The sequence below is a fragment of the Catharus ustulatus genome, chromosome Z, assembly GCF_009819885.2.
Source record: "Catharus ustulatus isolate bCatUst1 chromosome Z, bCatUst1.pri.v2, whole genome shotgun sequence".
Taxonomy (NCBI): domain Eukaryota; kingdom Metazoa; phylum Chordata; class Aves; order Passeriformes; family Turdidae; genus Catharus; species Catharus ustulatus.
In genome coordinates, this window is record NC_046262.2 from 27,218,968 (window position 1) to 27,233,970 (window position 15,003).

The 15,003-nt window shown below is 45.9% G+C and overlaps 1 protein-coding gene across 5 annotated transcripts in view; it reads left to right on the forward strand.

The window, feature by feature from the left end:
* Positions 1-615: 615 nt before the first annotated feature.
* The window catches only part of SMARCA2 (SWI/SNF related, matrix associated, actin dependent regulator of chromatin, subfamily a, member 2), a 125,011-nt gene continuing 110,623 nt past the window's right edge, over positions 616-15,003 (forward strand). Inside the window, exons 1-2 of one of the 5 annotated variants that reach the window (XM_033085486.1) lie at positions 616-766; positions 14,420-14,680. In XM_033085486.1, coding sequence (XP_032941377.1) covers positions 14,456-14,680 — 225 coding nt within the window. In that variant the 5' untranslated portion in view covers positions 616-766; positions 14,420-14,455. Of the gene's footprint in view, positions 767-1,077; positions 1,098-1,772; positions 1,825-2,053; positions 2,228-14,419; positions 14,681-15,003 lie in introns of those variants that run through there. The other 4 variants (XM_033085489.2, XM_033085488.1, XM_033085487.1 and 1 more) reach the window with 4 other exon arrangements.

The following is a 15,003-nucleotide window of genomic DNA, read 5'->3' on the forward strand; positions in this document are numbered from 1 at the left end:
CACCCTCTGCTACCGGAGAGAGGGGACGGCGCCTAAGTTCCCTCCACAACCCCGTTTTGTTTTTGTTTTTTTTTAAGGGGAGGGAGACACCCGCCCTGGGCACACACACACGCACGCACGCTCACACACACTCACTCCAAACAGCCAGACACAGCTGATCCCAGGCCTGTCAGGCTGGCTCCTCCCCGCCCCTCCAAGCGGGGCAGAGGTACGGCGCAGCTCCAGCACCTTCTTCACCTCTTCCCAAACTACTCCCGCGAGTGCCGCCCGCGCAGGGAAAGAGGTCCTGCCCCTCACTCCTTGCCGCAGAGGCGAGCTGGGAGGGGCGCAGCAGCGGCACCCGACGGGATCGCAAGCTGCCCGTCGCTGCACGGCCAGCCCGGGAACCGAACGCTCGCCCTGCGCACGGCGCCGCGGAGCGGAGCGCAGCGCAGCGCAGCGCACCCCGCCCCGCGCGCGCCTGCACACCTCCGTCCCCCCACGGTCTCCCGGTGAGTGACAGCCCCCCGGGCCAATAGAACCGCCCTTTCTACGCAAGGGGGCGGGCACTCCCTTCCCGGCGGGCCAATGGAAACACCGCTGCCTGAGCAGTGGCGTCCGCGAAGGGGGGGCCGGAGGAGGGGCAGGAGTTTAGGAAGAGGAGGGAATGGCTGTCATCAATGAAGTCATGTTCGTAATCTAGTCCCTCGCTCCGGTTCTGGACTCGGGTGACTCACTGAGGGGGGAGAGGAGCGACAGTCAGCACGGCGCTCCGCCCGGGCGGAAGGTAAATACAACTTGCAACTCGGTCCAACCCCGCCAGCTCCCCGTGCCCGGCACCGTCCTTTATTGTCAGCGGCTGTGCCGGCTCGCACCGTGCCCACCTTCCCTCTCTCCATCGCTCCAATTCCTCGAGCACGGCCCCGCCGGTCCCAGCCGCCACCGTACCACCTGCTTCCTCTCCCCACCTTTCCCGGCGCCCGGCCCTCCCGAATATTTATATCCCCTGGTGGGTGGAGAGAAGAAAGTTTTGATCCGGTATTATTCTGGAATAATCACGATGCGGATCTCCGGAGTGGGAGCGACAGAACCCCCACGGAGTCGCCGGTGGCTGACTCGTGAGTCAGCGGCACTCTCGGTCCTGCCGCCCGGCGAGCGGGCTGCGGGCGAAGCGGCCCCGGGAGAAATAGCTCCTTGGGGAGAGACAGCCCACACGGACGGGCTGTGGGCAGCTCCGCCGCAGCTGCCGGGGGTCGCCGGGTGAAGTTCAGGCTGTTCGGAGGCAGCAGAGCGCGGTGCGGTGGGGCTGTTTTCTCCGCCGTGGCACACGCTGGCGCAGACCCAGCCGAGCAAGGGGAAGTGGGGAGGCATGGGGAGGGAGGAACATGGTGCATGGGGGAGCGGTCTCGCCTCCGAGGAGAGTAGCGGCATTCCCCGGGCAGAGCCAGGGAGGCCATGATCCGGATCATCTCGCTGCCTGCCTGTCACAAACATTGCACACACTGGGGAGGGGGAAGAAGCGGGGCTGGGACTTAAGCCCAACGGGCTGCGGCTCCTGTTGCTTTTCGGTCTCTTGTTTTTAAGTGTGCAGTCACTCCTGTTGTAAAGGTGTCGCGTTTTACTTCCCAAAATAGCTTGCATGTCGTCGTACTCCTCCCGTTTTCCCTGCAGAAATTCTCCCCCCTCCTCCCACCCACCTCCAAGCAGAGTAGCACAAAACATGCGCTTACAATTTTGGAATCGCCTGCCAAGCAAAAAAGCGTTTTATTTCCGGTGTGCGCGGAATTTTTTTTTTTTTAACCCGGCCGGGCGGGAGCGAGGATGTACACGCGCGCGGATGCTCAGGTAGCTGCGGCTCGTCTGTCCCTATGTCGGGAGAGGGGACGGCGGTGTTTGGCACCTGGAAAAGTTCTGTGCCCAGCCAGAGGCGGGGGTGGGCGGCAGAGCGCTGCCGCAGCCAGCTGTCGGGCGGGGCCGGAGGGCAGCGGAGCCCGTCCCCGGGCCGCTGCGGGGCAGAGGCGGGCGGCGGCGGCGGGGGGAGGATAGGAGGGTGGGTGGCCTTTCTCGTCCCTCCGCCTGTGCAAGCGGCGGCGGATCAGGAAGTCACCGCCGCCACACACAGGCGCACAGATATGTTTGGTCGGCGTGACATGGTGGCGGTGGGAAGGAGAGGCGGGGAGACGGGCCCAGCCCAACCCTGAGGCATGACCCGGCTGCTCGCCCGGCCGCCCGCCTGCCTGCGGCCGAGGTACGGGGCCGTGCGCGGGCAGCGCCGTCAGCAGCGCACCCGCAGCTTCGTGGAGGGGCGGGGGCAAGCGGCAGCGGGCCCGCATTTCCAGGCAGGGACGTTTTACAGCCTGTCGGCCGGGGAGAAAACTTTCCAGAAAGGCTGGAGGGGGAAAACAGGGCCCTGTTGGTTGTGCGCGCCCGCCCCGGCGCCTTCGCGGGGGAGGCGGCGGGCGCCCCGGCGCCGAGGCCTGCGCGCCGCCCGTCCTGCAGGGCCCGAGCGCCCGGGGGCAGAGCGGGGCTGCTGCCGAGGGAGGCAGGGAGCTCGGGAGCGGCCGCCCTTGCCCCGCCGCCCCCCGGGGCTCCCGGGTCGGGGGTCCTCCTCCGCGGCTCTTCCTTGTGTCTGCGGTGCGTGCAGAAATGGAGTTTCATATGTTGTCTCCTCCCCTCTTAAATTTATAATGGTGGAACTACAAACTGCGCACGGCTGGAAAAGTTACAGCTCTTCTAAACTCGATCTGAAGTTACAGTTTAACGATTGGCTTTGGTTGTTTTGTGTTTTGTGGTTTTGTTTTTGGTTTTGTTTTTTTTTTTTTGTCCTGAGCGTGCGTAATGGTCAAGTAAAAGGAGTGTAAAAGTGTCTGCAGATAACGTACAAAGTACCGAATTTGTTTTTTCTTGCTATCTGCTTCTTATGTCTGATATTCAGACTTACCAAACTTTACATTACCGCTGTTCTGAGTATTTATATGAGTATGAATATGCAAGTAAATAACCAGCTGAAGTATTGAAGATAAAAATTGTTGTTTTTTCGGCGTTTTGTTTGGTCGGGTTTTTTACGGCTTTAAGTATTCTGCATGGTTTCAGTGAAGAATTGATCGGGGGTTTTGTTCCGTTTGCATTCTCTCCTGTTTTGCTTTAACTTTCTGAAGTGTTAAGTGGTTTGAACGTCCCTAAGACTCAAACGAAAAGCCAGAATTTAATTCCTTTGGTAGTATACTAGTGTACTAGTTTCTTGTTCGGGGTGGGGCAGTCTCCTCTGTGCAAGTTACTATTGTTGTGCAAATACAGGCACACTTTCTTTTTGGGAACCTAATTGCCCTATTATTGTCTCTGACTTTGTTTCTTTTGTCCTTTTGTGATTATAAGGAAAAAAAAGTATTGTGCCAGAGGGATAGGCTTGCCTCAAGGCAGGTTTTTATGTATGTGTATGTATGTATGTATATATATATATAAGTAATAGAAGGCAAAAAGACTGCATGGATAGTAAGCTTTTAAAATTTAGAGTGGATCACACAGAATATGTGGACTTGCCAGAGGTGAGGGTAAATCTTCATTAAAAATACTAGTTATGTTTCAGCTTTAAGACTGGTATTTCTGTGGTGTTGCATGGAATATATGCCAAAAGAGTGTGTTCAAAGCAGTCTTAGATCTTTTCTTTTGTTCATTTCTGAAGCAGTCTATGAACTTTTCTTGTCAAGTTTGAGAAGCGCTTTTACCAACACATGAGGCTTGAAAAAGTCCTTCAGCGGCATACTTATGTTATATATATATATATTTGTGACAGAGGTGTATTTGAAATTACTATCTACAGGTATATTTTCTTAGTTTTTGTTGGACTTTTGAAGCTAAGGTCAGAATATGCACAGTAGCAACTCAAAAAATGTGTGCATTTTACCTCTGGTTTTTTTCATCCTGATGAGGCATATTGCTTTGAACTACAAGTGATCCCTTTCAGAAGGAAACTTCTCATTCTTTGTATGATTTAGAACATTTTTGCAAATTACTCATCAAAATGTGTATTACGTTTCTGTGTGTTTCCTGCTACAAGCATAGTTCTTTGTGTGTAATAGATGTTTTCTGGACCTCCAACGCTTTCGGACTTTACCAGATTAGGTTTCGGGTTTTTTTGATTCCCTAGTGGAATAGTAAACACAACATTATGGCATAAAGATCACTTGTCATAAAGTTGACGTTTGAGAAAAGCTCTAATTGGCATTAGAGAAAGGCTCTTGTTTCCAAGATAAAATAAAGAAGGGTGAATAAGGGAAGGAAGTAAACCTTTTCTAAACACAGCTTTAATAGTTTGTAAATACAGTAGAATAAGAAAATTAACACTGAAATTTGTGTTCTTTGTTTCTGACACTTGTAAAGTCATTACTTATTAGGCATTAACATTTTCCTTTTTGTCTTCAGTTGGCAGAGAATATTTCCTATTTATGACTTCAGAGTTTGAGCACCCAGGTTGGTCATTTAGTGATAGGACATTGGAGAAAATTTTAAAAATAAGTTTGTTTTTACAGAAAATATGCGGTTTTCATATATATTTTCACTGATATTTTACCGTGAGTAACTTGTATTTAAAACAGTCTTCTCCCTTCTTCCTCCTCTTCTTCCCTGTTTAAGTGATGCTGAGGCCTGTCAGTGATACGGTGCATTCCTTTCCTTCTACCTGCAGCTCCCATGGCTTTTTATTTAGAAATGAATGAGAAGAAAATGTTCAATAACTATGATTAATACCTATAGTAAAGCTCACAGTATGAAAACTTAGTCCATGACCATTCAGTAGTGTCCTGTATCAGTTTTCTGTCCCTGAAGTTTAAGGTGGAATCTATATATGTAGCAAAGGTGGGATTGATCTTGGATATTGTCTGATGGCAGTTAAACTTTTGACTACAGCTATCTGCTCTTCAGTTTTCCTGAAGGTTCCTGTCTTTTGCAGCAAAGCATCAAAAAGGATCATACATCTGTGCTGTAGTGTCTTCACAGTAGTCTGGCAGCATAGCTTAGCCTAACTTGTGTGCACTCTGATTTGTAATTATGCCTTTTGACAGTCTGGAGTACTTTCAACTCCCAGCTGTTAACAAGTCATTTTTTTCTGCTGATGTTTTTCCTGAGAGGGTAGGCTGTAAGCTAGAGCAGTTGAAAAAAGTTGAACTTTGTGTAAAGCTGGAACATCTACACAGTAGGAGTAAGAACTTCTACGAGAATATTTCAAGGTGAGGAGGACTTACTATCACCCTGAAGTAAATTGTCTCTTATACTACATGACTCCACAATGAAGTTTCTGGTGTAAGCATTCCACCTGTTTTTTGAGCTCTGCAGGGATGCCTGCAACAGTTTCTGGTAGAGAGCTAGACACGAAGCTAGAGTAGTGTTGCAGAGGTTTTTTATTCTGGCCTAGATGTCTGGTTAAGTAATTAAGGTTCAGTGTTTCTGGTTCTGTGGTTTGTGTTTTAAACTACAAATTCCCTAGCAGAAGGTTTTCAAGTTACACTGACATTGCATACATGAGTATGCAAGGCTGGATCTCAGCTGTTAGCATGTTTGGCTTCTTTTACATGAATTAATAACTCTGGTATATATTAGTTGAACATTTGAGTCTTCTCCTGATTTTTTTGTTGTTTCATGTAAACCTGTTTATTGATTGAATTGTCATTTAATCGAACGGCAGTAGTTAAATCATGATAAAAGGTAATGCAGAGTGTCCTGTGAAGTTGTACAATACAAAACACTGCTTTGCTTTTAAGTACCATAAGTTACTTTGTGATGATGAGCTGCTATCATTACTAGTCCGCTCTTCTATTTTGAGCATGTTAATTTGATTATAGTTAGCAGATTATGTAATACAAATCACTGACAGTATTATTTCATGTTTTCTATGGCAGTATAATAAAGATAACTCCTTTAGCCTGTAGTGTATCACAGATTTACAGTTTATCTTTTCAAAGCCACCTGTGAATCATGACTGCTGTTGGAAATGTGTGGGGAGAAGTAGATTGTAACGATTTCTAGTGTGAAGACAAAGTTACAGTCAGCTTTGCAGTATCTATGTGGCTGTTGTGTGGGTCTATATTTCATCAGATCTAAGCGATATAGTTTCCTTACTTTCCACTGTATATCCAAGGCAGGAGTGAGGTCGCCGCCTGTCACAGTTAAGGGGTGGTCTAAGAGTTCTTATTTTGCAGGCAGGGCGCAGCAGGGCACGAAAGAAGACTCGAGAGCTGTTGTTCTGAGGTTTCCAAGGTCGTTTATTCTTCCTTATCCAAGGAATTTTCTGTCTACCTTACAGCGGTCCACTCTGCAACTCATCTAAGGCTGTACTCCTGCCCTCTGGGGCAGGACTTATCTTTTATACTCTAATTTACGTCTACTTTATTTACAATTAATTACCAATACTTTATACCCACTTTACACCGAGCAGTTTTCCCTTCACCAATCCCGAGTTGGCATCCCGACCCAGAAGATGGATGCTATGAAGAAGAAGAAGAATTTCTTACTACGCCACAAATCCTCCATCTTGTGTCCAAAAACCCCTTAATGTAAACAATCTTTAAAACCTTATTTTTCTACCTTCTAACACATCAATTTACACTCTACTTATTTCTGTGACTCTGTAATTCTGTATATAAAGATGGTAATTTCTCTCAGGGACTTAGATCGAACTCACAGAGATTTCTGGCACCTTGCCAAGGCTTCTGAGCCCCCTGTACAGGCTCTAGGGAAGCCAGGGGAATACCCTGGGTTCCCACACAGGAGATGTGGCCAAAACCTCCTGGCTGAGGTTCAATTTAAGTTGAGAGGGAAGGCAGAAGTTATATTGGATGGTGAAGGGAACTAGTTAGAAGAATTATAAATACTTACTCCTCCATCTGTTCTTAGACTTGGTGTGTGCCCTGTCAAAGCAGTCTGTAATCTGTGGATCTTTTTGGGTATACAGCTGGTCTTGAATTCCAAAGTAATGCAAATGTTTTTTTACCTGCTGTGTTTTCGTTTGGGATCTGCTAATACTTCCTCATGTGAAAAAAATCCCTGCCTTTTTTACCTTTGGGTTTATAGCAGGTTTATACCAAAATGTGTATGATAGAAACATTGATGTGATGGAGATTGTATTGTACAGTGAATTAGTTAATGTCTGCAAAACTTTCTAGTGTATGTAAAATGATATTGGGGAAACATTCATGCTTAGAGACTTATTTCAAATTATTTACAGTGCAGATATTTGCTACCCTAAACCGTTTGATCTAGAAATAGTTGAGCAGAGATCCTAAGTCTCTTTTAATCTTTGGCTCTTGGTTTTGTGACTCTTTTTTGTATTTGGATCTGGCTGAAGTTACTCTGACATACGATAAATGCCTTTTTTATTTCTCTGTCTTAGTTCTAGTTGTGTCCGGCAGAGGTGGAGAAGTTCTCTGAGACCACAGAAAGAACCATGTGATTTGCCATAACTAATTCAGTTGCCAACAGTTCATTTGGGGCTGTTCACAAAAGAGAATTGGTCATGTTGGTGTAAATAGATCTAAGAGATGGTACGGGATTATGGTTCAAGAAAAAAAAAAATCCTATTTGAAGTCATGTGAATAATACTACTCCAGTTAGTGTTTTGAGGGAATTGTAAGGTTGGACACTTGTAAAACAATTAAACAACATGTAATGTGCTCAAGAATCAGGGCCAAGAGCCTTATCGTTTGGAACAATGAGATGGTATTTTAAATTTTTTTTCATTTTACTATAGTCTTGTAATTTGTTGGAAACATTGCCTTTTTTTGGTTTTTTTGCCTGTCCTTCCCCATTGCTTTTTAATTCTAACAGGCACTACTCATTAAAAAGCAGTCCAGAGAAATAGGTCAACGCTGGCTTTTGGCAGGGAGTTGGCTTCATACTGATTTTTTCATTGTAGGCACCAGAATTTAGCCAAAATAATACCAGTACTATCTGCATGGAACTTGGCCACAGTTGGACCTGTTGTATTTTTGTAGATTTGTGCTTTGACTTTAATGAGACTTATAAGGGCCTAAATGAATTAGGTACCTAGCTTTTACTAAATTTTAATGAGAGAAGGGTGTCTAATTTCTGTGGGGGGTTTTTGATGCAGTCTCAGACTTAATAAATTAAAATTAAAGTATTTTTGAAACATGTTAAACTATAAACTTTTTAACAGGTCAGTTCTGAGAGGAGATACTTAATTGGGAGGGCCATACTGTGTTCTGGTTTAGGTCAGTTGCATTTTTAAACTTTTGTGGCCTACTATTGCCAGAGAAAATTGCTTTGTTTCTTTATTTCCATGACTGTCTTTGGACAGGATTTATTAGTTGCATTTAAGTAGTATTTTCAAATACTTTGTTCCCCATTTTAGATTTTATAGATTACTTTTTTTCCTTGTTCTTTGTCATACAAAATGTCTGAATACAAATCTGTTTCAGACAATTCCCAGTTTTGTGAGATGGTGTGAGTGTATCTTCGCTCAAAGAAAAGTGATGAAGGGACTTGGTCTGGTGTAAGTGATGCAGACATTCTCTCTAGTAGTTACTATTTTTCATGGTTTGGACACTTGCTATCCTATTTAAAAAAATTCTAAAATTTTCAAATTTGCATACAGAAGATGTTTAATGTATTTGTGAATGGCAATGTAACTAATGGATCTGAGACAGGAGCTAGTTTTTATGAGAACTGTGAGTTGAATTTGAAATAGGGTGAATAGGTGAATGGAGGGGAAGATTTTAATACCAATTTTAATGCATGGGTATAGGTAGATGTCTTTTGTGAAATAAGGTATTTTAGGATACTGTATACTGATAGCACTTTTGTAATTGAATGTGTTATGGTTCTGTATACACTCTTCTGCATGGTGGTTGTGCTGTTAGGTATTTGCTTTGTTAAATGGATTGAATTTTGCTTACAATGCACATAGCAACTCAGCTGTGAGTGTGTCAGATTTTGCAATTTAATGATTGACATATGTAAGAACTATTTGTTATGTGGAAATGAATGTCATCATACAAAACATAGACCTCTTAGAGGGAGCTATGGTGTTTGCAGTTGTGAACATTTGATAGCTTCATTGCTTTTGTGGTCATGTTGTAGGGTTGTACAGAACTAATTGGTCACTGTAGGGTTTTGAACTGAGAAGCTTCATAGGAATCTATGTGTTTTTACCTTGCAAGGAAACAGGATCCCAAGGTATTAGGCCATAGAATCACAGAATATCCTGAACTGGAAGTCACCTGAAGGGATAATTGAGTTCAGCTCCTGCCACTCCACAGGACATCTGGAGAACCTCACCATGTGCCAGAGAACTCTGTTGGTCTTGGTGGCATGACCACTTCCCTGGGGAGCCCACTCCAGTGCCCAACAACCCTCTGGGTGAAGATCTTCTCCTGATATCCAACCTTAAACTCTTGTGACAGAACTTCAGGTCATTCCCTTAGGTCCAGTCACTGGTCCCCACAGAGGAGAGATACAGTGATAATGTTTGCCCTTCGTCTTTACCGCATGAGGAAGTTGTAGACTGCAATGAGGTCTTCCCTCAGTCTTACCATCTCCAGGCTGGACAAGCCAAATTACCTCATCTGCTCCTTGGTGCTTCTGGTTGGGCCTTCTACCATCTTTGTGACCTTCCTTTGGACGCTCTCTAATAGCTTAATGTCTTTCTTAACGGATGGCACCCAGACTTACCCTCAGCACTCGAGGTGAGGCTGCCCCAGTGCAGAGCACAGCAGGACAGTCCCCTCCCCTGCCCTCCTGGTGATGCTGTCCCTGATGCCCCCAGGACACAGGTGGCCCTCCTGGCTGCCAGGGCAGTGCAGACTCATGTTCAACCTTCCCTTGACCAGAAGCTCCAGGTCCCTTTCTGTGGCATTGCTTGCCAGCATCTCATTCCCCGGTCTGTCTGTGCACCCAGGGTTGCCTCATCCCCAGGTGCAGAATTTGGCATTTGTCTTTTTTAAACTTCATATGGCTGGTGATTGTCTGGTCTTCCAGTTTTTCTAAGTTTCTCTGTAGGGCCTCTTTGCCTTTGAGGGAGTCAACAGCTTCTTCCGCTTTTGTACCATCTGCGAACTTAGTATCCTTTCAAGTCCTTCATCCAAATCTTTTAAGAAGGTAAGCCAGCAACATGCACTTCCAGCCCAGAAAGCCAACTGTTTTGTATCCTGTATTGAATCAAAAGAAATGTGGCCCACACAGTGAGAGAGGTGGTTCTTCCCCTCTACTCTTCCCTCATGAGACCCTACCTGGAGAACTGTGGGGTTCCCAGCACAAGTAAGACATGGACCTGTTGGAGTGGGTCCAGAAGGTGGCCCCCAAGAGGGTTAGAGTACCTCTCCTGTAAAGAAAGGCTGAGAGAATGGGTTTTCAGCATGGATAAGAGGATATTTCAGGGAAATGCCATTGTGGCCTTTGACTACCTGAAGGGGCCTTATAAAAATGAGGGAGAGGGACTTTTTGTATGGTCACACAGTGGCAGGACAAGGAGCAGTGGTTTTACACTTAAAGAAGGTATATTTAGATTAGTAGTTAGGAAGAAATTCTTTGTGGTGGGATTGGTGAACCACAGGAACAGGTTGACCAGAGAGGTTAAGATCTCTATCCGCGCAGGTGTTCAAAGCCAGGTTGAGCTGGGCTCTGAAAAACCTGATCCAGGGGAAGAGGTACCTGTGCATGGCAAGGGGGTTGCAACTAGACTTGCAAGTCCCTTCCAACTCACACCATTCTGTGGTACAGTGTGTAAGAGCACTGGTCCTAAAGAGAAGCCCTGTGGAGCCCCACTAGTGACAGGTTACCACCCTGATGCCACCCCATTCACTGTAACGCTTTGTGCTCAGCCCATCAGCCACCTGATCACCCATTTCATGGTGTGTTTACCCAGTTGTGTACTGGACATTTTGTCCACAGGAATACTGTAAGAGACAGTATTGAAATCTTTACTGAAATCCAAAAGGATGACATCAGCTGGCTTCCCTTGATCCAGTAAGTGGGTTACTCTGTCATAAAAGTAAGTTAATTTGGACAAGGAGGACTTGTCAATGAACCTGTATTGCCTGTGACTGGTGACTGCATTGTCCTTCAGGTGTTATTCAATAGCTCCCAGAATAATGTTCTCCACAGTTTTGCCAGTCACTGATGTGAGAATGCCAGGCCTGGAGTTTCCAGGCTCATCCTTCTTGCTCTTCTGGAAAATTGGGACATCAGCCAGGTTCCAGCCAACTGGGACCTATCTGGATTCCCAAGTTCATCCAAAAATCATTGAGAGAGGTCTCATGATGACATCAGCCAGCTCTTTGAGTATTCTCAGCTGAATTCCATTGGGCCCAATAGATTTACAGAGAACTGAGAGTTGATCATTGTCACAGCCACTGTCCTCCAGCTCAGGGCACTGGGACCCCTTAATCCATCATTGGCATTGAGGACAGAAGCAAAGAAAGCATTAAACATCTCTGCCATGTATGTCCATGTCCCTGTTTGTGAGGTGACTGTCCTCATCCTGTAACAGGACAATGTTATTTCTGCACTGTCTTTTGCCATCAATGCATTTGAAACCCCTCTTTTTTGCATCCCCCTCAATTGTGGCCAACTTCAACTCCAGCTGAGCTTCAGCCTGACAGATTTTCTCCCTGCAGTGGTGAGCAGCATCTCTGTATTCCTCCCATGTCACCTGATCTTGCTTCTGCTGAGCCTATCCCTTCCTTTTTTGCTCTACCTCCCAAAGAAGATTCCTGCTCAGTCAAGCCATCTTCTGCCTTGACTTCTGATATTTGGGAATTGTCTCCTCCTGTGCCCTTAGAAGATGGTGCTTAAAACATGACCAGCACTGACAGGCCCCAGCACCTGTGGAAGCATTTTCCTGGGGTACCTTACTCAGAACTCCCTGAGCAGTCTGAACTCTACTCTCCTCACATCCAGAGTTGAGGTTTTGCTGGCACTTTTTGTTCTCTCAGAGATTTTAAGCTTGATTACCTTGTGTACACTGAGGCCAGGAGTGCCACCAATCACCATGTCACTCAGGATACCCTCTCTGTTAGCAAGCGTGAAATCAAGGACTCTATCTTTCCTAGTTAGCTCTATTAGTTCTTGAACCATGAAGTTGCCTCCAGTTGGTTTAAGAATTTCCTGGAATTGATTGTGGCAGCTGTGTGGTGTCCCCAGTTAACATCTGGCAGATTGAATTACCCCATGTAGAGAAATTGGAAGGTGTCACTTAAGGAATTGATGTCGTTGTGCCTATATGATCTACTATAGCAACCTCTCATGATGACATCTTCATTATTTGTTTATACTAGAGGATCTCAATCCAGTTGTAAGTTCCATATGGTTTTGTCCCTCTGTTTTAAATGGTGCTGTACCCCTGCTTTGCCTGCACTGCCTATCCCTCCTGAAGAGCCTGTAAACATGAAACATGGCACGCCAGTCACAGGACTCATCCCACTGAGTTTTTTAATGCCAGTGATGTCATATTTCTGGCACTAGGCCAGAGCTTCCTCTTGCTCCTTTCTCATGCTGTGTAGTTCATTGTAGCCTGCACCTCATGGAGCAGATTGAGTGATCTCAGTTCCTCATGTTTTGGTGTGCCATCTCATTGCTTGTCACTGGTGAGCCTAGTTTTATCCCTTCCTGCTTTCCAATCTAGTTTAAAGCTCTGTCAATGAGCCCTGCTAGCTCTTGTGGTAGAACTAGAACCCTTTTTCCACTCTGCGAAAGGTACATCCCTTCAGGTATCAGTACATCAGCTGTTGTATAGACTATGCCATGATAAAAAAACCAAAAACCATCAGACCTGCTGATGACACCCAGTTTTGGAGCCATGTGCCCCTGGGAAGCAGCAGACTTCTCTGTGGATTGGGTCTGGTCTGTATAGCTGGCCTTCAGTTCCCTCAAGAGGGGAGTCACCTGTATCAACTACTCTTCCTTTTTAATTAACAGGGGCAGTTGTGATGAGGGTGGCAGGCTGTCTTGCCCCAGATGGTTCCCTCATCCCAGAAGGGCCTTTGTCTATCTCATCAGTTGGCTGTTCTGCCCATTCCAGGGCATCATACTTCTTGTAAATGGCACCAGTCCTATTTGTCAGCTTCAGATTTTGAGGAGGAAGAGTGTTCTGCCTAGTGTGGCCAGTGACCAGCTTCTAATGATGGTGTTCAAGAGACCTCTGCCTTACTGCTTGGTAGGGTTCTGAGTCCACCTGCATCTTCTCTTCAGTGGAGGTTTGAACTTCGGAGACTCTTTGAGAATAGCCTGTCAATCTCTCACTCATTCTCACAAGTACTGCAGCAGGCTGTTCACCTCACCCATAGCTCCTTAACCAGGCAATAGCTCACTTAAAATAACACATCTTCGGTGAGAAGTGATGTCTGCCCCAGCCTTACAGAGAGGCATTAGGCACTCCTGGCAGCCTGAATCCTGCAGACCTGCAGCTGCCGTTGAATAGTCTAGCTGGCTGGAGGCTTCTGACATGGCTGATGCCGTGACTTCAGGGGGAATGAGCTCTGTGGTGTGTCAAAACCATACCTGAGGGAGCATAAGATTATGCCCTTCTTCTCCAAGTACTGGGTCTGTACACTGCCTCTCTTGGCTGCTCCCAAATGGCAACTCCCAGCTGTCAGTGTGCCCTGGTCACATTCACTAGGACGCCATGTGAGAGCATGGGAGCAGCCCCCACCTAGCTGCACTCACATTCAGTCAGCTGCTCTAGAGCAAGATGTTGGTTCAGCTGGGTATCAGCACTCCCCTGCGGTTCCCCCAGCTTCAGGCCTGCTTGCTGCGGTCTCTGGCTTCACACTGGAGCTGTTTGCCTTGGCAAGGGGTGACTAGGGCCAGTTAGGCTGTGTTCCAACCTGTTGCTATCACTATTGGCTCTGCCTGTGCCCAGTCAGCCATTCCCAGGCAGGCTGGTGGCTCCATGTATGTCTCAGTGCTCTCAGGCCAGTGAAAAAATCCTTTTAATTCTTATTTCACTGTATTACCATGAATTTTACAAGTGCAAATTTCAGGCTAGTCACAGCTGTTTAAGGAAAGATTTTTTAACGCGTAGGTTATAGAGATGCCCAACTCTCTTTCCTGCTTTTAGTACAACTGTGCTGTGCTTGGCCCACATGACACATCTGGTGATAGCAAGTCAGTTCAACTGTTGTTTCTGGTAGATGTTTCTCATAGCACACCAACTGCTTTGTTCTGTGAGTATCATACAAATGTCCAGAAACAGATGGAATTATCAGGGTCCTTATCTTTCTAGTGAGTTTTTAGAAGGATGATCAAGCTAATGGGCAACATTAAGGATTGTATAAATATTTTCTGCTGATGACAGCTTGCATGTATATGTGTATATATATATGTGTGTGTGTGTGTAACAACTGCCAGTAGATTTTATTAAATTTTTTCCATGCCCCTAATGTCACATAGAAATTGTGGTTTTGTTTTTGTTTTGTTTTGTTTTTGTTATTAGAACTATTCTGCTAATTGAAAAGGAGACAGAAAATAGATGTCCACGCCTACAGACCCCGGCGCCATGCCTCATCCTGGTCCTTCCCCTGGACCAGGACCTTCACCTGGACCGATTCTGGGACCTAGCCCAGGACCAGGGCCATCTCCTGGCTCCGTTCACAGCATGATGGGGCCAAGTCCTGGTCCACCCAGTGTCCCACATCCAATGCCGACAATGGGGCCTACAGATTATCCACAAGAAGGCATGCATCAAATGCATAAGGTAATAGTTTATTACAAGTGAGCCTTTTTTCCCTATAGTTCTCTCCACTGATGAAAAGAGCTACTTAAACTATGTTTAGACCTGCCTAACTGCTCTTACATATCACCTGCAAAACTTCAACTACACTCTTACTTCTTTCTTTATTGCTACAGATTATTCATGTACCAGATTAAACACGGCTTCCTTAGTAGACTAAGTAGTTCTTAGTAGACTGCTTTGAACTATTAGTTAGTAATTTGGAAATGTTAATTTGTAAACTGTATTTTTTCAGTAAGACAGATGTTGCTAGGGAGAAAAAAAATTAATGATAGTGTTAAAAACTT